The 26,677-nt window shown below is 31.2% G+C and overlaps 1 protein-coding gene across 7 annotated transcripts; it reads right to left on the bottom strand.

The window, feature by feature from the left end:
• On the bottom strand, positions 1–26,677 carry LOC120340428 (BAR/IMD domain-containing adapter protein 2-like). Of its 7 annotated transcripts, XR_013480286.1 has the most exons (19): positions 26,408–26,675; positions 24,213–24,288; positions 22,994–23,080; positions 21,199–21,260; positions 19,704–19,820; positions 19,184–19,276; positions 14,921–15,073; positions 14,073–14,234; positions 13,469–13,535; positions 13,183–13,252; positions 10,684–10,750; positions 9,598–9,671; positions 8,948–9,016; positions 7,562–7,622; positions 6,338–6,375; positions 5,277–5,321; positions 3,881–3,952; positions 3,445–3,506; positions 1–2,912 (listed from the first exon to the last, which is right to left on the bottom strand). XR_013480286.1 is itself a non-coding variant. In XM_078119760.1 (18 exons), the coding sequence occupies exons 1-17, from the start codon at positions 26,456–26,458 to the stop codon at positions 3,895–3,897; spliced, it is 1,350 nt and encodes a 449-aa protein (XP_077975886.1). In that variant the 5' UTR covers positions 26,459–26,674; the 3' UTR covers positions 1–2,912; positions 3,881–3,894. The 7 variants fall into 7 exon arrangements, 5 of the variants coding, with proteins under 5 accessions (XP_077975886.1, XP_077975885.1, XP_077975888.1 ...); XR_013480287.1 differs by lacking the exon at positions 5,277–5,321 and having other exon boundaries at positions 26,408–26,674; XM_078119760.1 differs by lacking the exon at positions 3,445–3,506 and having other exon boundaries at positions 26,408–26,674.

Raw genomic sequence — 26,677 nt, 5'->3', positions numbered from 1 at the left:
TTGAGGAGAATAATACCATTTTTGATTAGAATTTAAAGTATTTACAAATGAAGAAAACAATTGCAATCAAATATTATAGACTTAAAGCAAATAATAAAACCAGCAAACCAGTATAAATCCGTCAGGATTGAGGGATTTCATAATTACTCTTGGCGAGGGGAGTAACGGATGCTATAGTGATAGCAAATCATACAGGGTGACCTATAAACCAGTCCCAGGTCATTTGGAACATAATTTTTCCAATGCCTCCTGGATTGCCGAAACTTTTGGGAACAATCACACACAAACAGAAGTTCAAATGATGAATAAATTTTTCTTATCAGTATCATAAATTTTTCTCAAAAGTAGCAATTCGGTTTTTTGAGTAAATTTATTCTTCAGTTTTTTTTAGCTACCCTGTTGCCAAGTTACAATTTTCACCCAACAACCATGAATAAACAATTCTCAGGTATTGATATAAAAGTCAGAGTGTTGTAACCATCAACCACAAATATAAACATAACCAAAAAAACATTGTCAGACCTTGTAAATAAATGTACGTAGAATCCATTGATAATATACATTATCCAACTGAAACTCTATCATTCCTTCATGTTACATCGTTAATAAGTCCATACATTTGTTTTGAAGACTTAAAAGATAGATAAGTACAACTGAGATGCAGACACAATGCAAGTGTTTAGATAAATCACATAATATCTAAACCAGAATTCACAAAACTGTTTTTCCCATTAGATTGTTTGAATACAGAAACTACAAAAAACGTATCGTTTAAAGTAAGCTAAAACAAAATAGGATTAAAATCGAAGTAGTTGAATTGTCAAAAAAAAGCAGAATTGCTACAATATTTACAATAACACAAAAAAATATTTTTCATAGTAAAAATAAAGTAAGATTTTTATGAATGGAAATTCTTAACTGTTGACATATTGGACAAGTTTTGAAGTTAAAATCAATGGTTTTCAAACCAGCACCCATAGTCAGAACAAACTACGGTTTAATGATATCAAAAAAAGCTCTGAAAGAGCAATAGGAATACACTTGAACCAGCTCTGCAACTATTCAAATAGAGCTATATGGATAGAGAGAGATAGATAGCTATATAGTCTATTCTTATAGTTTATTTCAAAAGATTTTATTGTGCAATGAAGTTGTGAAAAATATCTGCCTAATTGCACCACTTGAATAGGATCCAGCACAAATCTTTATTACGAAAAAAGGAAATAAGAGCTGGTCACAGATTAAAAAAATGAATCACCACCAATCAGAAAACACAGTTAAAACTAAGTCATGTTCATTCAGATAGTACGTTATTCCGGAACATTCTCAAGTACGATAGAGATAGAAAAAAAAAAAAAACGATAAAAGATATTCGGCACATAATTTTAATTTGGGAAAATATGTATTAATCAAATACATCATCCGTAGATTTCATAACGGATTGCTAACCTAGAATATTCAGGTAAATACTTGATACCCAAATCTAATGCTCTTAGCCTTCACAAGAAGTGATTAACAGTAATACGTCAGGAAATTTGCTCAATGGTGATATCATGTACCTTATACCGAATCTAACAGAATATATACATATATAAATACAGTGAATTAATTGGTAAATTAATGCTTTATGGAGGCATATTTTGTACATATATGAGACATAGCCTGGCCATCATTAGTACTAATATTTTTTTAAAACAATAAAAATGAAACATAAATAAAAGTGAATAAGCATGTAGGTGTAGCGCATGTGAATATTTCAAACTTGGTTTAAAAAACAAGCTTTCTTAAATCAACTTTCAAGCCCACAAAAGGTTGAGAACTGCTATAACTCAACGCAACTGAATTTATTAATATTGTGCAAGAGAGATGTCACAACTTCCAAATACTCTGTTTTACTGAGTGATGTCACAATTTATGTAACTGCCTTAATAAAACCAACCATCATATTTTGTTGGGAGGCTTCCACCATCATTTGTACTACTATATTCCACAATTCAAAAAAATAATATATAAATAAAAGTCAATAAGCATGTGGTGCATGTCAACATTTCAAACTTAGTTTAACATTTCATTATGATGAATTTAAAATGATCAATACTTGCAACTACACAGATGTGTCTATTAATGTCGATCAGTAGAATGTGACTTTCAGATACAACGTTTTACAACTTGTTTTACTACTGATAAATGTACAAGTTATTTGATTTGACCTGTAGCAACATCCTGTCTTATTCAAACAAATATTTTCAATATATTTACAAATTTTGCGGAGAAAATCTGAACTGACAAATTGCATTTAATGTTTAAAGAAGCTTCTGTACATAGAAGTGATGTAGTTGCGGTTTTTTGTTTCTTTATGACGTCACCAAGGCACAACTTAACAAGCGGGATGGAAGTTCGAGCCATATAAACCAAATCATGTATGAGTACATTGGTCTGGTGTTGTATTTGATATTATTTCTGCGCAGAGAAAAATGATAGCAATGACCTTGTTCAGAAGTGTGTGTACCGATATGAGGGTAACTAATTTCGTTCGCCCACTCTACATCAAGTTGTGTAAAGGGACTGAAACTTCACTTGGCTAATATAGACAGTCACTGAATTTGTGATTGAACTAAAATAAGTAAAATCGGAATAAACTTATGGCCTAACCCTAACCTGGTACACAAGCTACGGGAGTACCGAAAATATAGTATCATACAAAGACATAAACATAAGCAATTGTGGCGGTAGATGATAAAGTTTTGTATCGTTGATATTGGGATAATAAATATTGAAAGGCACAATAATTCGGATGCAACAAATAATACATGTTTAGACATGTTAGTCTTCATCTGAAAGTTGAAAAATCATTCGCATTTTCATCCTGATCATTCTCTGTTTTTCGAAGTTGTACATTCGCAAAAGGATTCCTAAATTGAAAATTTTCAAAAACAGTTTTAAAAAAAAGAAACGTGACAAACAAACGTTTAAAATCTTTTTTTGAAGATTAAAATCCAGTCAAATATTGTTATTAGGTGCATCAAATCATAACATTTTTCCAATGACAATATTTGACAGGTAGCAACCAATCATGCAAAATGAAATTTAAGCTCTAGAGTGAATGCCTACTAATACGGACTGAGAAACTACATCTACAAATAGCATTCTATATTACACAATTATGTTTCCATCTACTTGTCTACAATCTAAAAAATATACAACCAATCACAACCTACTTCAAACAAATAAAAGCCAAAATATTTAAAATCTGAACACCGCAAAAATGTGCACATCAAGCAATATTCAGAAAAAGGAATAAAACAAGGTGTCCATAAAGTATTATTAAATTCTCCTTGCAATTTTGAAAATTTTTAATTGACACCATTTACTACGCAACCAAAAATCACACCACTACAGAACAAAGTATAAAAACAACCATTCAACCAAATTCTATCATCTCACAGAAGAACTTCAGAAATTCATATTTTCAGAATTTGAGAGGCAGATACATTAGAAAGCACCACCTGAACAAGAATTGAAAACATGGACAATGAAGCGTGCAGCAGATTCCGGCTGAGAGAGTGACCTCTAAATTTTAAGTGGAGTTGGAAATGAGAATTGATTAACATACCTCCATAAAATAAAGATACGATATTAAAATATAACCAAATCTGAGAGACATTTAAAGTCCTTAGTGAGAAGTTAAAGAAAAGAATATTCCTTCGAGAGGATACTTCTTTGAAAATGCATGAATATGACAACAATATCAAAAGATATATATAACTTAGATGAAAGATCTCACTACATGAGCAGACGTTTGACAACAAGCATTCTATCACCTCCTCACAGAGTCACCACTACTTAAGTATCAAGAGTTACTTTATTAAAATGTACCAACATGCAATATAACAGTTAGTATGAGTATCCAGTGTTGTTGTTGTATCCTCTTTGCCTGCCTGCTGGTGGACGACTGAGAGATAGAAACGAAGAATTAATTATTCTGAAAACTTCAAACAACCAGGAATCAAACTACTCAATTTGTAACCAACAAACAATTCAGAATTATCACCCCACGGTGGGTTATGAAAAGGGTGATTTGACTGCTTTTATTTAACGCTTCCCAACGAGGCCCTACACAGAGAACCACTGATATCTAACACGCTAGTATTTTTGAAAAATCCTGTATATTTCCCGTACAGCATTGCCCACCTGATTGATTCGCCCTGGGTGAGGGGGGGGGGGGGGGGGGTTGGTTACCCAAGATGTGTAATCTGCAGTGTAGTTATGTCTAGCGCTTTAACCCCCCAGGTCTCCTATTGCAAATGATCAGTTTGGTTTGTTGGTATTCAAGCTGTGTTGCTGGACTCTATTTGCCTTGAGAATTTCAATTGTTGCTGTGGCAATTAGTCCTTAAACTGAAGGAAGTCATTAGATTAAAATTTGGATCATTTGAATAATTAATCGACAAAAATGATTAAACATCCATGAAGATGCACCAAGAATTAGTTTTCAAATTATTGAGAATTACGAAATGAAATTTTACAAACAAAATTATTCACACTGCACAGTAAATTATAAAAAACTGGATTACGGAATATGTTCAATTAGTCCCTGATTTCTATATTTGTATAGAATTAATACTTGTGATTATAATTACATTCACTTCAAACCTTAATGAATAACTCAAAACTAAGTATCAAAAAACATCGGCTATTATAAATGTAAAGATTAATTTATTTAAAAACATGAATTAGCCATATTAGTGGATTTTATAAATTTTGAAATTTGATTATTTCTTGATTAACATGCAAGGTTATTGTACTAAATTAGGCACCTACTACCCAATGAAAAATGTTACGATTAAAATGAACACCGAAACACAGTCAAAAGCGTATTTTAGAATAAGTGTCATTTTGACAGCAAGCCAACTTTTTTGTCACCCTTTTTGCACACCAAACCAAAGTTTCAAATCAAAAACGTTTTCAAGTAAAGCGTAACTTGATGAAAAAAAAAATATGATTTTAAAACTAAATTAACCAGAGAATATTAATATAATGACCATTTGAAAATATAATCCAATAAATAGCCTTAAGAGAGTTTAAATGGACAAAGTCACAATCACTGTTTCAACAAGTGATGAGCGAGTTCTTTTAGGCCATTATGAAATTTTTTTTTTAGAAATTAAAATTGAGAGAGAAATTTCTAGAATATCCGTCATTCCAATACAGATATTCCCACCAAATTCAAAGCTACCAATCACCACCCTACGCCGCAATACTACATGAATAATTCACCCGGATAGCATTTGATCCTTCATCTGTCGATAGGAGTCCGGAGCACTTTTATTTAAAAAATGAAAAATTTAGTTTTGAATAATATTCATGCATAATTATAAGCGTACTGCAACAAGGAAAGAACAGCTTTTGATTTTCATAATTTTCAAAATGAATTAACTTCTCATTTGTTTTCCGTCGTTTAAATATTTTCAAATCAAAAGGACTGAGGTAACAGCGCAAGGGTAAATTTTTTCCAATGGAGAATCTATTTTCTTTCAATTAGCAGTTTATATGAGGAACATTCTTTATTTTCTGCTGTAATTCGAATTTGAAAGTATAGAACTTTAAATTTTGAAGCATAGGGATGGAATATATAAAAAAAATTTAATATAGTTTTAAAATGTATAAAAGATTTCAAAGTTCCGGAAAGCTACAGACCCCGTTAAAATATCTAACTAATCTAGCTGTTAAGTTGAAACCCAAACAGCCATATTTGAAATAAACTGATATCACAAGCGAAGAAACCAACCAATCACTATTATTCCCTCTGTTGCAGTACCCTAGTATTTTATAACTTCATTTCATCATTTTAATTTTAATGACGTAACTCAATTTTATGAATTGGAAAATCTTCATTTTTAAGATGACATGAAAAATCATATGTTCAAAAATAATTTATTAATAACATTAATTATAATTAACATTATATGGAAGTACATACAATTAATAGACATTTACATAGTAGTTGGGAATTATAAAAAAAAAAAATTTTTTATTCGAAGTTGTGAGTTGTCAGTAAAATACTGATTGCAAAAGTTACTTGAATTGGTTTTAAAACATCGGGAATTTGTGGAGCTAAATAAAGTTCCATGCCAAATTTTATGACAAAGCATATAACATTACTTCCTTGACTTTTATTTTTTCAAAATTTTTTATCAATAATAAACATTGACCAAATATAATCTCTACATACCGAGATAAATATTTGAACACTTAAATTAAATAATGAAATTGGTAATTGACAAATGGAGTATCTCAAATTTCCATTTTTCTTGAAATATGATTGATATTAATCTTACCCATGATCTTGAGGAGGGGCAGGCCATCCATTTCCATTCTAAAAAATAAATTTAAAATATTTCGGATATTTCAGATGATTATCTATTTTAAGTTTATCTATCAAGCTTTTCGAATAATTAAAGAAATCTAAACGAGTACACCAAATTTGATCTGAACTGAACATATTACATCGTCTTTTAATATCAGTAAAAATGCAAACTAAAATGCAAGTGTGAGCTTTGATATCAAATCAAAATCATGTTGTCGAATGTCAATCATGTTCTCTAACTCGAGCCCACTCAAGCACCCCCATTTTAGATTATTGTCAAGTCTCACACTCACACCCCATCTCAAAATTAACTAGCTAACAATAAACTGCAAATAACAGATAGTAAGGAGAAGTATGTTGTATTCAAAAGACATGTTGAAAATACTTGGACGGAACATAAATATACAAAATAAGGCAGGCAAGATCAAATCTAAAAAAATATTTTTATTTTCAATTAGCTTCAAGCCCCCTCCCCCACCCCTTTTGTGGAATGCCCCACTGAGTGAGAACCACTGGTCTATTAAATTTGTGTCCTTGCATGAATTGTGACCCAAGCCACACAGGAATGAAAAGAGAAAAATGTCACATATTCTTCCCAAGTCATTTCACTAGACTAGGGGTTCTCAATGTGGGGTTCGCGAACCTCCAGGGGTTCACGAGAAGATTTCCAGGGGTCCTGGGACGGCAGTCGAGTTTTTGTGTGTTGCTGTTTTTGAATATCCATTATTAGTACCAGGGGAAAATGCGTGTCGATTGAACTAGATGCCAATTGAAACATAGATTTTCCCTGATGTTGCGTTTTTATGATTGTGATGCAACAATGTGAAATTCAAGGCTTTGCGTACAAACTGTGAAATATCAAAAGACAGCGAGCTGCGGGCATAGGAGAAAGTGATTATGCCTACTAAAACTTGGGAGAGATTTCAAGAATTCATTAGTTAGGCAAGGGCAATAATATCAACACTAAGAATTAATTTAGTTACATCTGGTCAATAAATTGTTGTTTCAACAAATCGTTATCAATAACAATATATCACAACTTTGTTCGGCGTCTAATTACCGAAGGTTCGGGTTGATTGTTTCGTGACTCGGGGGGGTACTTGACAGAAAAAGAGGTTGAGAACCCCTGTTCTAGACAAACAGGATCAGGTATCAAAAGTTTTTTTTAACATTGTATGAGAATTTGAGTGCTAACCTGTTGAACTGAAGGCTCATTATAATCAGCTGGTGGAAGAGGCATGTGTCCGACAACTGGCCTGTAAAAGAATTAGGACGTACATTGAATATCGTTATCACAATACTCAATATATATTATTGTATTAAACAAATTGTTTAAATCAGATAATTTCATTGAAGCAAACAAGTTAGAAGACAGGATTTACTATTTAAAAGTAATATGCAGAAATGCTGAACTCATACCAGGCGCAAAAGTTAACTGCATCAATTGAAATATTGCAAAAGTTTTTCTACTATTAATTAAACACCGTCACTAACTTAGGGCATAAATTCCTACAAATCGAAGTAGTTGAACATACCAGGGTCTGGGAAATGTAATGTAATTTAAAAATTTAAAAAACAAATAGAACAAGTGTATCAAGTATGATATGAGATAATTGTTCCGTTGGGAACTGTTTAAAACCAGGGTCTGGGAAATGTGATGTAATTTAAAAATTTAAAACCTCAAATAGAACAAGCGTATCAAGTATGATAAGAGATAATTGTTCCGTTTGGAACTGTATAAATCCTACATTTCATTAACACCCTAACAAAACATTAACACAATGGGATATTATTAAAAATATTCAATTCATGAACCAGAGAATGTAGCACAAATAGAACCCACACTTTATCACACTTGGCCAATATCTGGACAAATAAAAACTGGGTTAATTAAACCAGATTCTGTTTCAGTCTACTATTGGCCAAACCTGGTAGACTCTATAATTGGGAATCAATACTCATAAGAGACAATGTACCACTAAGTAAGCAAATATTCTATAAAAAGGAGAAAAGAGATTAAATTACAAAACAAATAATCCAGACTACCTGGGGAAAGCTATATAAAGCAGAGCACAGAAATAGATAGGTACAGTTGTGGTGAGACAGCGTTGAAAGAAAGTGCTGTGTGCATTTTTGGATAAAAAGCTGTATCAAATTTGATTAAGTAATAGCAAGGCTGAAAACATTTACACTAGTAATGATTAAAATATGATTGAATTCCATAAAAGTTTGGAATTTAGTCGGTCGATTGAATGTCTGCTAATATATGGATAAATATGAATTCATATTTAAAATTTGACAAATTTAATATTTTTATTTGTGCTAATCTTCTAAACTTGGATTTTGAATTTTAATATATTTTGAGGAGATAAATCAGTCCTATAACAAGACAATGTTCAAAATCTATAAAGCAATGACATGAGCGATGAAATTGGTCTACAATACAATTTCATTGAACCATTTTATTTCGGAATCTGCACCATTTGCCAACACTGTCCATTATGTACACATTTATGTCCATGTTATACATAGACCCTGGAATGTATTTTGCAAAAGGTTTGAATCTAAATATTGTACTCACTCCTGAGGTTTCTCCAATGCACTGGGTTGTTCTTTCAACCTTGTGTAGGAGAAAGGAAACCATCCACGTCTGTAGGAAAAAAAGTAAGAAAGTTGCTGAACCGTGGCTCAAATTTATGGCTAGGACAGTAGTATGGTGGTCAGGACTCACATTGGGTTATGTCAATTTTCAGAAAAAAAAAAATTTTTTTTCGAATTTTATTATTTAAAAACAAAAACAAAAAATTCTTTTGAAGTCCGGGATTTTTCTGATATTTCAGTGGCTATTTTTGGTAATTCATGTCTTAATATGATATATAGGAGCATTTCTCTCAACTTTGAATGTGTGATCTACAAAGATATGTCTTTTACTTGGTTTTTCATGGGCAATCTCCTGGTTAAGCCTAAAATGTCCCATCCTACCACACCCAGTAATAACATACGGTTGATTAGTTTTTCAATGAAAAATTGTTTTTCAAAATAATTTCCTCAAAGTAAAGTCACACAAACCCACTTATCCCCGAGAAAAGTTGTGGAATTTCATAAGCTACTGAAAGTTTATACATAATGAAACAATCCAAATACTGAATGTATGCGATGCACCAAAATTTTTTCAATCATCGTAGAATGAGTTGTATGATATAAAACAATACAAGACGAGGTAATACTTACTGTTTAGTTCTATCATTTTCCCCATAATGCCATCCGTCTCTGGGCATCGGTATCATCAATATAATTTCATCACCCTGTCAAAGAATATGGGAATAAGGTCTATGCACTTAATATGACTACCGGTACATCCCGGTAGATCTGAAGAGAGGTATGCTTACAATAATACATCTTGATAAAATAGGAAATCACAACCAGATATCCGTTCAAGTTGGGTATGTAAATGGCGAACAATATTCTTCCACATTCAATACCTTGGTGGTCGGGGAAGACATGGCCGGCCGTATCTTACCATGGTCGGTATGAAAAAATAAAATATTCTACATAACAAATTACGGTACTTTATATGTAAGCAAACTGACAGAATAAAGGATAGGCTAATAAAATTTTATCAATAAAATATAAGTTCATTGTTGGCAAGATTTAATTATATTACAACAAGTGCATAGGAATCTTACAATAAGAGTCGTGGTGCACTGCAACAGAATCATATATAATATTCGAATGTGAAGCAACTTTCGATAGAAACAAAATATACCATGAATGAGATTCGAACAAAGCATTCAAAATCTGAGCTACAGACATATTTATTTCAAAAAGTGAGAGATTCCGGTTAAAAATGATAAATGAGTGATTCCATAATGTTTTATTTGAGAATTCAATTATATTATCATATTATTTGTAGTCATAACAAGGTACAATGAAACTAATAATTTCATTTAGAATAACAAAAGGTTATTCAGTGGCTACTATATTTGGAGGGACGGTTGTGCTCAATCTGTATTCAAAATATCAATATTGAAAAATTGACTTTCAGTGCTGTACACACTGTAACAAAACAATTAATATCAGGTTTTGACATTAAATTTAATTGATAACAATAAGATATATCTATACATAATAGCTGAACAAAATGATAAAATACTAAAATATTCCTAAAAGATTAAAAATGGCAAATTTCTATGCTCCGATTTGAAAACTGAATATAAATTTGTTTGAAAAAACACTAGTGAGAATTGACAAAGCGCAGCACTTGTGTCCGTCCTGTATTAATAATATTATATAATAAATCCAATATATTAATCTCACCTTTTCAAAACCTAGTTGGGTGGGATTTCCAGGAACTGAATGACTGAAAACAGCAACAACTCTTTTCCTGAAGATAAAAAGAAGACAGTGATAATATTGAAGTATAGCTCATAGTGAGTTGATAGAAAAATATAGCTTAAAATCAAGACGAAAATTAGTTCCGGTGATGACAGTAAAAGATTTGATAGTAAAATCACTAAAGTAAACACTATTTATTAATATATTTCACAAACTGGCATAGGCCACTGAAATTAATCTCAATTAAATTATCCATAAATTTAATTAGCTTGAAGCAATTTCGTAAGATATGACTTGTCAGCGTGATTAGACGACAAATATTTAAAACCAAGCAGGACATTTTGAGAAGTTCGGTCATATACTATAATATATATATAAAATAATTGTGATATTAGTGTGTAAATAGATTGTTGTGATCTACTATGAAAGGAGTGAAATTTTTCTGGCCACTCAATTTATGACATATAAATTAAAGAGGAAGAAATATCATACTACAAAGTGTTAAAAAATGAATGCAAAATTTAATCTTTAAAAGTTGTGTTACTTTTTTAACACTCTACATTGAAGCGATGGCAACACAAAGTTATATAATAACTAGGTGCCTAATATGGATATACAGCATAATAAAAACACCCAAGTACATAATTCTTTATTGCTATCGAAAAACTTGTCAAACTTGACATTCAAGAAGACGATACCAAATTAAAACTTAACCCTAGGAAACCACAATACTATTCCAGGAGTTATATATGGATAAACCATTCCACACAAATACCACAAAACGTTTGAACTCAGCAGGAGATAATTAACACCACGAAATGAAAAATTTAACTTGTGGTAAGATGATATGTACCGATAAGTATTATATTCTTTAATAAGTGATTTATTAATAGTTAATAGTTCGTGAACTTGCCGTTTCATGTAAGATTAATTGCCTAACTTAATGACATAATCAATTTAAGATTTTTACTTATCACGAAACATGAGATATATTGATTGTGAAACGTTTATACCAAGCAATACAAATGGTAGACAAAAAATTGCTCGCAAAAATTCTGATTTCAAGCATTAGATAAAATTGTTATACAGTCAAAATATCAATAATGGATGCCAGTTTTATTTCAATTCCCTTAATTAATAAATCAACTGGTTTTCAAAAGTATGTAGGGTAGTTTTCATGCATATTGAGGGAGATATTAGAGTTTCAAATTAGGCAGGAGGAATTTAAGGTTCCACACTCCCACCTATGTTAAACTCAAGAGTCTACTATCATAATCATGATTGATCATCTGTCCCTATTTCTATGTCATCATTGTGCACTCGGTCAAAGCATGATTTTAAATGTTCCAAATTTGATCAAGTTTTAACAAGGTTCAACATTCAATATAAATGATTGTATACTTTTTAAAGATTGAAAGATTGAAATGCAGAAATGCTTGAACATTGTTTTGCCTAAATACTTGAATTCTATAGTTGACAAGAGTTCGTTAGGTATTCCATAAGTATATTGACCAACATATCTCAAATGCTTGAAAGGCGACTTTACAACGAAACGAAAAAAATAACATATAGCTCAACCATGAAATGAAGAATCTAGTATATCAAATATATATACTATATCATTGTGAATACATAGAAATTGAATCTGGTGCTGCAGGAATAACTCCGATGAAGGTTGTTTTGTTTGATTTTTCATTTTCCAATCTCAGTAGTGTTATAACGACTATTTTGCCTGTACTAAGTGTAACCAATTTTGAATGCATCTGAGCAAACCATTATTTTTATCCGTAACCCTAGCAACGATTCATTTTCATAATTTAATGCATTAATTAATTACTACTTAAAATCTGGCATCTATAAAACTCTTGAACCCTCATTATAATAAGTTCAAGCACAATTTAGCGCCCTTAGGGCTTTAATAATGTGTGGCTCTTACCTGCACCGAACATCATAATTTAATTTGAAATCCCACGTAATAGCCTTGTAATTTACCACAATAAAGATGTCGCGGCAAGATAAAGTTACCGAGCGTAACTTGATATCGTTTTTACGTCATTAAATGGAGCGATAATATTAGTTCAGCATTGAAGCATTGGTTTTGACTAGAACAAATCAAAACAACTCCGACAAAAGTGCATTTTTTTCAGAATTGACAGCATAGGTGCTTGGGTAATGAATAAAACCATTAGGTTAAGTAAATTTTCATATGAAAAAAACAAATTGTTGACAAGGATAAAGTATTTTGGAAAAAAATTTAATATATATGAGAATACGAATTTTTTATAAAATTTAACCATTAGATTTGCATTACTATTATCTAAAATGATTGATTTTGTTTTTGAGCTTCCCGCTCCCATATTTGGTGTTTAACCAGCTATTGTTATATTTTTCTATCAATCAAACAACAAAAACTAATCATTTGACTGCAAAAAGACAGGCACACCACAAGAACAAAAAGTAAATTCAAAAATTCATCTTTACCTGTTTTCCCTTGGAATTACATTATGACCGGTAGAGTTGACGGGTTGTGGCAAAGGTGCATTGTAACCATCTGTGTAAGATGCAAAATAAAACAAATAGTCCTGCCATGTACAATAAATCAGAAATATACAAAGTTAGCTAAAATTAAAATTAAATTAAAAACTAAATGAATAGAATTATTTGGAAAAACGTGCCTGCACCCCAAGAGTCTCTCAATAGCAGGCTCAAAAAAACGAATGCAATTCAAAAACGAACAAAAATTTATTAATCAGCAAAATTTCTTTACCTTGCAAATGACTGTTCATTGTTGGATTCATTCTTCCCGGCATTACATTTCCATATCCACCATTATACTAGAAAAAAAAAACCTCAACGCTCAAATATATGAAAATGAAACTAATTAAACCTAATAAAAGTGTTCCTATATGTCACACTAAAATGTTCCCATAAATTAAAATAAAACAGCTAAATTTGAGTGAAATTCAGGGTTACCACAAGATTATGAAAGTTAAAATAAGCAATAGCTTTCTAGCAGCATCAACCATCTTTAAATACCGAAAATTCAAGATCGATTAGGCCTTGATTGCAGAAAAAGGCAGTTTTTTTTTCCAAAAACTAACTAAGCAAAACGAAAGTTAAAACAAAATGATTTTGATTAGTTTTATATTTTTGAGTTTCCAGGAATTAAATAAAGGTTATTTCAGTCCCACTATTAAACTTTATTTGCTGAAAATGATAATTTTTTGAATGAAACTATTTCTCAATTATTTCCAAATGATAATAAATTTGGTTCGAAAAAAATTCAATTGACAAACAGTTGAATTCACAAAGTACATTCTATTCGAACTATTTCCATTTCATAACAAAAATGCAAGTGCTGATTCTCTCACCTGAGCAGCGGGCTCACTCGGTGGTTCAGGAATAGAATAAATAGAATTATTATCGTCAGATTTAATGTTGCCTAGCAACAAATCTGCTTGATCTGGAAGAATTTTAGCATCCGCGCATGACTCCACCCACTTTGGTAATAGACTTGTTAACGACTCCAAGGCCTTAAAATAAAAATATATATAAGGATAATGGAGTTGAAACATTTATATAGAATGATCGAAAAGACAAGAATAAATGGAAAATAAAAATTGAGAAGAATAAGCAATAAATTTGCCCAAGGTGAACAGAGTGTCAAAAAGTCTTATTCCGCAAAGTTAATCTAGAGATGATCAAGTGTAAAAGCATCACACACAACAATCATGTCATCAAACTATTTAGATATCAATGTTTTAGTTTGAAAAAAGAATACAAAATAATGTGCAATATGTTTAAAAGTCACATATTTTCAAAACCAACAGAGATTGGTGAATACGGTATATAGCTATAGAAATAAATGAACCAGACAAAATTATGCCCTTACAAATATTTACATAACCACAAGCTTAGCCCAAATTTCCTATTTTCACAAATTTGCCTTGTCGAATAATGAAGCACACAACCAGGTCGATAACAAAAAATTGTTAATCTGCATTTTCACCTTTCCCTGATCAGACAATAACGATGAGATAAAATTAATACCGCGGTTTTCATTATTATGGTCTTTCCTGAAGAATCATTTCAGGAGAATTTTTAGACAAGCAATTTATATACTAATTTGCTCAATTATTATAGTACAGTACACAATCTGTTGAGTAAATTATCAACTGATTAGTGACTACAAGAGTTTTTCAAGCTAGCCACCACCTACTTTTCGATGATACATGATTTTCTTTTTAGTAAGTTCACAATTTTGTTCAACGAAGAAACAATATCTTCTTCTTTCTTCGATAAAAGCATTCTTCAAATGATCATGTTGGAATTGTTCAAACGACCTCTGTTTATGTGCAACCGTTTCTGCCAACTGAAAAAATATATTTGGTCAAAAAGGGCACATTGGAAAAAATTACCTGTACCAGTATAGTAGAGCGAAAAGAATTGAGCTTGTCTATAATTGATTCAGAGATGTCCAAAAAGAATCTAATATTCGAATCTATTCCAAGGTAAATATATTTATACAATATTTGGCGCTTCAGCTGTGTGTATCAATATGGAGGTAATTAATTTTGTTTGCCTACTTTACATCAAGTTGTGTAAAGGGAATAAAACCTATGGGCAGGGGGTATATTCACTTGGTTAACCCAGACAGTTCCCAAACTCGTGATAGAACTAAAATAAGGAAAATCTGAATAAAATTATTCCCTCACCTGGTACATGCATACACTACAGGAGTACCCAATATTTTATTTGAAGGAGCGATGAAAAAATATTTGTATTTGCCCTAAAATTTGTTTTGTCCTCTATGGAGGTGGCAATTTACAGGGTGATTTTTACCATATAACCCTAAAGCACTACTCGAAAGTTATTAAACTAAGATAAGTTTATAACATTGCACGGCAAAGTTATTCACTTATAGAATCATGTCTAATTTTACCAATAAAAACAAACTATAAAACAGAATTAAAAATAGAACTCATAGATCTCAGACACCAACAGATAATTTGAGACCTAACTCATCAATAATGCAGAGTAAAATACTATAAGAACATGGTGAAATTCTATTCAAGATTTTCCGGTGCCTATTAAATTGAATAAATTATAAATTGTTAATTTCTTTCTAGACAAAATTTTTTTTTATACTTTATACTTTTATACTCAAGTCAAACTATTTTTTGAGGGCCGGTATCTTTCCCGTCTGGTAATGCCTAACCAAGTTATTCCACCTTGGAAGAGATCATGGGCATGAGATCTGAAATATGCGATGCCAACGCAATTATACAGTGTTCTATGAACTTCTATCCACAGTGTTTACATTTTGAAATCGGCGCTCCAGAAGTATGTGTACCAATATGGAGGTAACTAATTTTGTTCGCCTACTTTACATTAAGTTGTATAAAGGGACTGAACCTATGGGCAGGGAGTATATTCACTTGGCTAACACAGACAGTACTTGAACTTGTGATAGAATTAAAATAAGAAAAATCGGAATGGAATTATTGCCTAACCCTAACCTGGTACACACACTACAGGAGTATGCAATATTGTTTAAAAAGAAATTATCCACAAAATACCAATCCCATTTGTCTGTTTACATTATTATAAAAAACTGATATTCACAAAATTTTATTCAAAAGCATTTGATTTCGAATTAATGAGCCAATTCACATTCTCATCAATTATTTAGATAGAAATTACCTTGGCAAAATCTTCCATTATCTGTCAGACATTAGACAAGTAAAGAGATTTTAAAATGAGCTTAAATGAAAGGCGCTAATCGATGGTACTTGTTTATCAGAAAAACGCTGTCTAAACTTCAAGTTACAACCAGATATTTCTATAACGATAATTTATTATTCATGTGGAGTGAAAAATCTATAAGATGTTGAAATCAGAAGCCGAAGCATGGCCTTGGTTGTCGTTTTGTTTATCATTTAATAACTGAGATGGATACCTGGCCTATATCTCCTTTACAAGTATGAGAAAACACAATTTTACAATGACAATTATCGCATGAGCAATCCGATTTACAAAATTCAGAATACTGTATGAAAACTAATATTGATAACATATTGTACGCATTGCTAGATAACTCAGCAGAGTTTCATATATTCAGGTCTTATTTATCTTTGATACTTAGAAATTCAAAAAAACGATTTTTAAATTAACCAAAAAAAATTTCGTTCAAATGGAATAACAATCTACATTTTTTGAAAATTTGTATTTTAGAGATTTACATATTAAACCTATTACAATAATCGTATACATAGAAGTTTAAAAAAATTAACATCCTGGATTTAAATTATTATCCGACCCCGTAATCCAGTATAAAATCTGTCAAGAGGGTATAACCAGTTTTGACTTGAACATTAAAGTACTCTCGAAATGTTGAGAGCCCTTGTCACTGAATCATGATATGATATATTTATGGATATCACAGATCTGAATGACAGGCTCTGGAGTATATATAAATAAAATTAAAATATTTGGGAGTATTTCAGTAAAGAATAACAATAACACAAATGCCATTGTTTTTAATGTGATGCTTCCATAACATCAATTGGTATTCACTAACACACAAATCCGTAAATACTTTTAGTAAAAAAAAAGAAAAAAATACAGCTTTATTGAATCTGTTTCATTATTTCTGAAAAAAAAAAAAAATGATAAAAGATGAATCCATGATTAGAAAACCTTTCTTGTGTAATAAAACCATAACCTATGTACTCAAAAAGAGAGATTTATGAACAATTTAAGGAAAAATCTAGAAAGAATCTAAGCAATAGCAAGTCTAGGTTAGGTGCTTGCTGATTTATGCTTAAATTTAAAATATGTATATTCACTTCACAATACTTTTAAATACAATAAAACTAAAATGCTTTGCAAATAAAGATTCTATGGCGCAAATAAGTGATCTATTTATCCATAATAAACAGCACATGCGTAATGTAACTGTCACAGATATCCACCAAGCCTGTCATAAACGAACAGTGTTTAAAATAAACTTTGTTGAAATGATTTGCCTGCATATTTGTGTTAAATGGGTGTGGTGGTGAATACACAAAGGTGCAGTAGAATGCTCATCGTAAATATTAATATCTGGACATCAAATGTGACCGGTATGTAATATAATTTAGTATTAAGCAAAGGGTGTCCATAAAAATCGTTACAAGTATTGAGCATTGTTATTATGGCAATATATATTATTCATATTACCATATCCATCATATTTTTATTTTAAAATAGAACTTATTTAACATTGAGGAGTTGAGTGAATTCGATTTTTACAAACACTAGGAGATTGGCATCTGAGTGCTAATGAGGTGCGTTGCAAGCCAATGATCAATCATATACATACACCATGGAATTTGATTGGATTTCATATTATGTGCACTTCATAGGTATACCGTATAAATCAGTAATTTGGATGCTAAATTTTTGAAACACCAAATGTAACAATACTCAAATCTTTTATTAAAATTTGCTTATGTCGGTCAAAAAATATCTTTGATTGGATGAATCAAATATTTGAATCCAAGTTTTATATATTTTTTTTGTATTCAGTATTTTGAATCCCTCATTCTAGTAATAATTAGAACAGTTACACTTGGAAGTTTGCATATCCTGGTTTTTTCAAATTTACACCAATTAAATTTAAGTCATCTTTTGTGTTATCTTTGTTGAACCGGCCTGATTAGGAATATATCCAATATTCCATGTAAAAAAAAAAATTTCAGGATGTATTTGAAATAGTAGATTTTGTCCAACCCTAGGTACAATTATGGGCGGTCCAGAAGTATGTGTACCAATATGAAGGTAACTAATTATGTTCGCATACTTTACATCAAGTTGTGTAAAGGGACTGAAGCCTATGAACAGGGGGTATATTCACTTGGTTCAGTTAAACTTTAAAACACAATATCTACAGCAAGATAGGAAGACAAAACACCCATAAATCTATAAGAACAGATTATTCCAAAGTCAAACTAAGTAAACTCTTTAACACTTAACCGACTATTGAATTCGTTCAATTGTTTGGTAACAATGGTTGAACAAAAGATAGAAAACAGAGAACCTTGAACAAACACTACAGAAAGACTTTATTGCGATGTAAAATAGGGCAGTTTACAAGTTTTCGACTCAACGAGTAAAAATCAGTTCTGAATAGTTTGCATAATCGCAAGACTGTTTTTAATAGACAATGTCTCGCAACCTTGTCCATAACAAAGACATAAGATTTTTAAATTATATCATGATTGACTATATCGAGTAAATTACAAAAACAAAAATAATTCAAAAGCCTGATATAGACAATAAAACATCAATTAGAATCATAATACATTTGCTATAGAAGACTCCCTCATAAAGAACCTTTCTATGAGGCAATAATTTGAGGAATTAGAAAAGAAGGCAGCATTTGAAAATGAGAATATTGTATTGTGTAACTTTTCAATTTACAGAAATTTTGGCACAATACCTCTTTCTCTTTTTCGTCATATTTGTAAGATTTTTTTCCGTTAAAACTTTTTTGCTTCATTTTCCTGTGGGTTTGTGTTATCCTTTGAAGATCCTAGAAAATATTATCAGAAATATACTAAAATCGCCATTTTTCATCGTAAAATAGCAATCTCCGGTTAGGGTTATTTAAAAATATTATTGTTCAGAAATTAAGAATTCAGATAATACAAAATTACAGCAACAAAATAAGAGCACCAATTTGGGCGCTCCAGAAAAGTGTGTACCAATATGGAGGTAGCTAAATTTGTTGGCCTACTTTACATCGAGTTGTGTGAAGGGACTGAAACCTATGGGCAGGGTGTAAATTCAATTGGCTAACACAGACAATCTGCGAACTCGTAATAGAACTAAATTAAGAAAATCGGAAGAAAATTATGGCCTAACCCTAACCTGGTACACACCCTACAGGAGTACCCCAATTGATTTGACAAGATCTTTCTACAAACTATGGCGGCTTTGATCCCAGTAATATAACGTACCTCTGTCCTTAACCTATAGTCGTTAAGATATTTCTTCTGTAGGTTTTGCATATACTTCATGTCATTTTCCAACTTGTTTTCCAATGGATATATAACTTCCGAACCCAAAAATTTCACCTAGAAGAAATAAAAACAATATTTTATTAGAATAGAATATTGGAGAAATATTGGAAATATTAGAACAAGCCCTCAGATGTGTGGCCAGATAGGGGGGGTCTGAAATTAACAAGCGGGTCTGGCTGGAGGACTGAAAAAGTCTTGATGGTCTAAAAAGTGTTCAAGCTATGACAAATTCCTTTGTATGAATGTATGATACAGTAAAATGTTTGTTTATTTTAATTTTGAAAAAAAAATTCAATTTTGAAAATTTAATTTTGAAAAAAAAAAATTTAAAATTAATTTTGACCATAAAACCCTGTAGGCTTTGTTCAGAGCGAAAGGCATATTATGTCGTAATAAAAACTTTCCATGCTCCGATTATGAAAACCATTGTTCAATCATTCTATCAATGATACTGGATGACCTTGTCAAGGTCAAGTTCAACCAACAGCTGTTAAACCTGATTAGGTATGTGTCCTCAGGCATTTATCAATTATAAACTAAAAGTATGACTGAACTAAAAATAAACAACCAATAATTTTTTTTAATAAGGCCACGTGTCTGGTATTTGTCAAAATATGGCACAAAACCATAACTAAAAGAAAAATTTTCAGAGATTATATATTCCCAAACACATTTAGAATTGAAATATTTGATAGGATATTCCAAATCAAAATAATGTGATGAATGAGCCTTCCAAGGACAATCGAATCCAGATTATTTAGATTATAGTGAAGTGCGGATATGAATTAATATTAGGATTTTTAGATTACCTGTTTGCCATACCTGTTCTGTACTTTAATTAGGTTGGAATCAACAGAAGTTAATCCAGGAAAAACCAGAATACAGAGTTATACTAAACTTGAAACCTCATAGACTAGCCTATTATATACAAACACAATTTTATTAAAAAATACCCCGATACATGTACACGTAAGATATTGCCACGAAACCAATTTTGCTTAATCAGATAAGGGGTTGATTTACACCTCAAGTTCATGGATTATAGTAGATTAATGCGTTGTATGAATATTTTATGGTCTCTAAAATGCTTCAAAATCAAGATTAAAAGAACTCAACGGTCGATAAAAAATTTCTGGCATGTTTCTGGCAAGTTACTGGCATGTAACATATTTTTTCAAAAAATTTACTCAAAGCGGGGTGATTTATACTCTCTCTGAGGCAATGAGACAGAAGTTGACGGAATGTTACAGATATACCAAGAGATACTCAGACTAATAAAATTATATAGGGGCACAGACACTCGCGTAACGACGTTTGGCACATTAAATTAAATCAAGCCAAGACCACAAAGGATTTTAAATTGACATAAAATTATCCAGCAACAGTAATCTAGTTTATTAGGTAGGTTAGGTATTAGATAACGCTAACTTACCGTTTCATCAAAATTAAGTTGCGTTTGCCTCAGAGTATCAGAAATTTGTCTTGTACTTTCACCTGTATTGAAAAAATTAAATGATATTATTCTGTACTTATATACTTCCATAGAAGGCAATTAAATTCCTGATTGTGAGGACAAGTATACAAGTAAAAATCTCAATCCTATACTCTTTGAGACTTCTTATATAAATCCTATGAATATAGAATATGTGTCATCACTACAAAACTAATCAGCATGTCCAAAAATTCGAATCAATTTATTAAATTCTAGGATTTGATATTTGGGAAAGATAATCAAAAATTTTGGTCATTCCTGTATAATTGGCCAATTTTTGAGAAATCGCTCTTCAAAAATTGTCAAAAAAGTATATAGAATGCAAAACATAATATAGGAATATCAGATGAAGATAAAATTTATTGCAATAACGATTTCCCAGATATAGAGATTAAAACAGACAAGGGAACAAAGTCAACAAAGTATCTAAAAGTACAAAATATAATAAGAATATCGGATGAAGATGGAATTTGTTGCAATAAAGATTAAAACATACATGGGATCTAAAATACTAACATAATTTAATCAAATACACCTAATTCATTTATCAAACCCCCATTTTGACTATACACACATCAAGTGATAATACGTAATACCATCATTTACAGAAATCACTTTTAATTAGTATTGGTGTGAAATCTTTCAGTTTTAAAATTTACCCTTTTGGTAGTTTCAATTTTCTAATCTCATATACAAATACCAATGACCCAATGATAAATATTGAAAACTGACAATAACCATGAGAGATAATATTTATTTATTGATAATAAAGTGAAAGTGCCCATCTATAATGCATTCGTTTTTTCTTTCCCAAAATAAATGAGATCATGTGTGATTTTCTGTTGATGATTTGCCAGAACTGTGGAATGTAGGATGTTTTCAATACATTTATGTTAATCATTTACAGAAGTTGCCTAACATAAGGTAAACATTACAAGGTCTTTATGATGCATCAGACAACATGTACCATACTCAATTTCTGCAGATGCACCAATTTTCAAACCTTGTGTTCCAATGAACCAGTCTATCATAAGTATGGTCAATTTCAACTTCCAAACTTGGTGCACCAATTTTCAAACTTGGCGTTCCAAAGAATCAATTTTAATTCACATTATACCACCAAACTATCATAAATATGATCAATTTCAGCTTCCGAAAATAATTTACTATTTCATGTAGGCTACATTCTGAAATATATTTAAAATGAGGAATAATGATTACATTCTAAAATAGGCCAAATTTGAAAATGAAGAATGTTTGAGATGAATATAGTTTTGATTAATATTCATTTTTTCTCAATGTAGTTGCCTGTCAAATGCTCATTATAATAAAGTTTCAAATAAAAATATTCAAAATTATTCCTAGAATTAAGAATTAACATTTTTGACAACATCAAATTTAACCAATTTCAAAAGTATCCGAAAATTTAATATTTTACAATCAGAAGTTGATCAGATAGTGTAGCTGGCACGTTAAAAAATTTAAAAGGGTTATTTTTGAGCAAGAATTCAAAAAAGTTTCAGCTTAAAAAATGCAAAATTTAGATAAAATTGTCAAAAGAAAATCTATATTTTTGAATTTCATTTTTAAAAACAGAATTTTTTTACATCACTGAATTTAACCGATAACTGTTCAATTTTTACCTGCAGTGTATCAAAACATAGATTAGTGTCGATCGCAAGTTCAGGATTATAAATGAGTGAAAATCTAATTCAATACAAGAAAATATGCTTACATAGATCTTTAGAACTTTCATTGTCAGAGGCCACTGAACCCAACTTTGCCATTGTATCAAAGTATTGCCTTGATGCAATGGATACATCTAAAGCATGAAACATGTAAAAATTAAAAATGAGTTCCTTGGAACAAAAATGAGCAAAATAGGAGTTACATGAAAAATATCTAATGCAATGCAGTGCAACGAAGAATTTGAAAAAAAAAAAATACTAGATAAGTATTTTATCGCAATGCGACTTTACTGATCTGAAAATGTATCGAATATTTTGGCTCATTTTTCTTTCTTTCCATTTTTAGGAGAATTGCTCAAGGCGAGGTCACTCCCCCTCACTCATGAATGAATGAGACGCATCTCTGAGCAACCAACCACTGAATCACCATAAGCTACTGAAACCAAGTAGAAATAACCTATTGCACTTGGTACTTCTTATGTCATTATGGACATCATCTTTTGGTCTGGGTTTAAAGCTGTACCAGTTTTAGGTTCTATTTTAGATAGTGCCGAATGTCTATTCTTAGGTTTGGATAATAGAACAAAACTATTATTAAAATGCGATTTTCTCAAATTGTTAAAATATGACATGTTAATTTTGTTCAACTGAGGCGATATAGTGTTAATAATTGAATATCATTGTGTAATTGAAACTAAACTACATTGTTCATTAGCCATATACAATTAGATCTAAGAATTAGCCGTCCGGTTTGACAATAATTAGGTTGCCCTACAGTTTACAGGTGCCTATCAACCACTTCAAGTACTTGACATCTGGTAAACACTGATGGTAAATAGATAAGTCTGTAAAATCTGACATCATACAGCTTACATCACAAAATGACGAGACTCACTATTAGACTTTTGGAAATATGTAATACAATTTTACAGAAATTTTAATTAGGGATTGCATTTTCAAATTTATTATTTCGCTAATTTGCCAACCTGGATATACTTTTTAAAACATGATAGCATTGTCCAAATATAGGGACATAATAGGTAAAAATGTCATATAAAAGTTTTCTATATGAATTGAAATATAGAAATAAAAGCAAAATTTTAGTATAAATATTAGGCCATGTACGCCACAGACAAAATTTAAAAATGAAAATAATAGCCAATAATTCGAGCAATCTCAAATACAAGAACAACGGTTTATTACAATGGTCCCTATGTACACTGGTGTCTAAAAATGTATGAATAAATAAATTGTATATATACGTACTTGATAATGCTTTTTCATATTGTCTTCCAGCTAATAGAAAATTCTTTAAGGTTGGATTGTATTGCTCGGAGATTGTCTAAAAACAGAACAAAATAAAAATATTCAAGTCAACACCTTGCTTCAGATACTGAAATTGGCATAAAAGGCAGAAGCCAGAAGTCGATCTTATTTTATCTTTCCTCAACTGAAATAGTAAAATAATTACTGAGCTGAATTTTAGAAAGCAATCTATTATGATTTTGTTGTCTAGCTAGCCCATTTATAAGGGTTTGAACCGAAACATACAATAAATAAAATGAATTGCATCAAAAAGAATACTTTTTGCTATATTCCTCTGACATCCTTACAACAGAGTCAAAGAACAGTTAACATAAGGTCCATTGGCAATAGCACATTTCAACTAAGAGTTAGTTTGAGTATTTTCAACTACTATAAGTTACTACAAACACATAATAAAGAAAGCCGAAAATTATTTCAAATTGTGTCAACTAATTTTGTTTGAATCCCAGTTTATTCAGATAGACCTTTTGGTAGCGACAGCCAATGGTTGAAGCGTTCGACTCATGTTGCGATCACAGATTAAAAATTTCAGGTTCAAATACCTCGTCACCAAAAGGATAATGCACTGGGTAGGCAATGATAGTCTTTCCAAAATATAGTAGCTTGCAGCCTAGCAATAGATGCTTGTACAAGGCCTTGTTCGGATTGAAAGTGTATAAAACGTTGTATGACTTAAAGACAAATGAACGATTTCAAATCGACGATGTGGCGCATCGTGCTAAGCGCTAGGAATAGGTTCATGTGACCGATGGTCGGTCGGTCACGCCTTCTTCCACCACCAAGTCCATGCTTCCGATAACAAATAACTGGCTAAGTTATACCCGACATGGACTTGTCACCGGACAAAAGGTCGTGGTGCCATATTATGATTAAACCGTCTTATCGGCTTTTTTCTCCCCCAGAATAAATATGAAAATCCTATCCAAACTCAAAAGAATATTTGACAACACCATAAATATTTATTGTTCTACAGCAATTGGCTATGTAAAACTATCTAATCTATAATGCATTATTTAACGGATCTTCATGGGAATCAAAATCGAATAGATGAATTATGTATAACAGGAAGAATAACTAGAAAAACAATATTACTAGTGTTTGTTTCCGTTTTATGTTTCTATATTTTTTTTAGTAGTTTCCGAAATATGGTGTAATATATAAACTTTCAAGAAAGAGAAAAAAAAAAAATTTTCATTTTGAAATTATAGAATTATTTAAAGCAATAATTCTGCATATGGATGCAAGCTATCTACTTTTAACAATGTTGTGTAAGCCTAACTGGTAATGCCAATAATCAAAATATTATAAATACCAATTGAATTTTTCATTTCACTCATGATAAATCTCACACTGTTCAATTTTGATATTCCAAAGATAATATAATATATATTTTATAGAAGATAAAGATTCTTGATCAAGATATAGTCTAATAAGCAATATTTTTTTCAAATTTTAAAATTGAGTAATATTTTAGCTAATGCAAAAATTAATCATATAATAAAATTATAGACTGACATCACATTTAGGGTCTCGTGTAGTTTCGTACCTAACGTACTTCTAGTGGGCGTAGCATAACATTTTTTTGATATGTCAATCCTAACCCCCATCTGACTACGCCAACCAAAAATTACGTCACTACGACATCACAATCACGTCATAGAGCTTGCCAAATATACGTACGATCGCCCGAAATGGCATCGGCGCCGACGATGAAGAACTGACTGACGTTATCGATCTCTCTCCTATTGGAATCGTTGCGACGAGAAAAATAACTGTTCGATTTCGGGTGCTCGTTTGCGCGTCTTGGATGGCAGTTCATATAGGTTGAAGGGTTCTATTACGTCACTGTGACGTCGTAATGATGTAATTTTTGAATGGTGTAGTCAGGTGGGGGTTAGGATTGATACGTGAAAAAATTGTCATGTTACGCCCACTAGAAGTATGTTAGGTACGAAACTACATGAGACCCCACATTTACAGGTAAAGGAATTTTTTAACACACATAGGAATCTGAATGTCCCATTATATGGGTGGGAAAGTAAAATTCTAGCTTGTTTTATTGTATATCTTACAATGTCTTAATATACATATATATGTATTTCCAGATTTCATACAAAAATAAAATAAAAAAACACCTTATGGATATTCTCAGTCTTTTTGTGGATTTCTTCAGGTGAAAAGGACATTTTGCTTCCTTGAAGATTTTATCATAATAAGAGAAATATATTTTCCTGTATTCCAGTATTCCGTTTGGTCACCTTTCTCCTGAATACTTAACGTAATTCAATGCGAAATTCCGGTTTGAGTCTTCAGGTCTTGGACCAATATTTGAATATATTGTAACACTGGACAGTTTCATTCATTCAATGTACACGAAAAGTCAATTCAACTTGACTAATACTGTA

The sequence above is a fragment of the Styela clava genome, chromosome 14 (assembly GCF_964204865.1).
Source record: "Styela clava chromosome 14, kaStyClav1.hap1.2, whole genome shotgun sequence".
NCBI classification, from domain to species: Eukaryota; Metazoa; Chordata; class Ascidiacea; order Stolidobranchia; family Styelidae; genus Styela; species Styela clava.
This window is presented reverse-complemented; position numbering and strand designations above follow the sequence as displayed.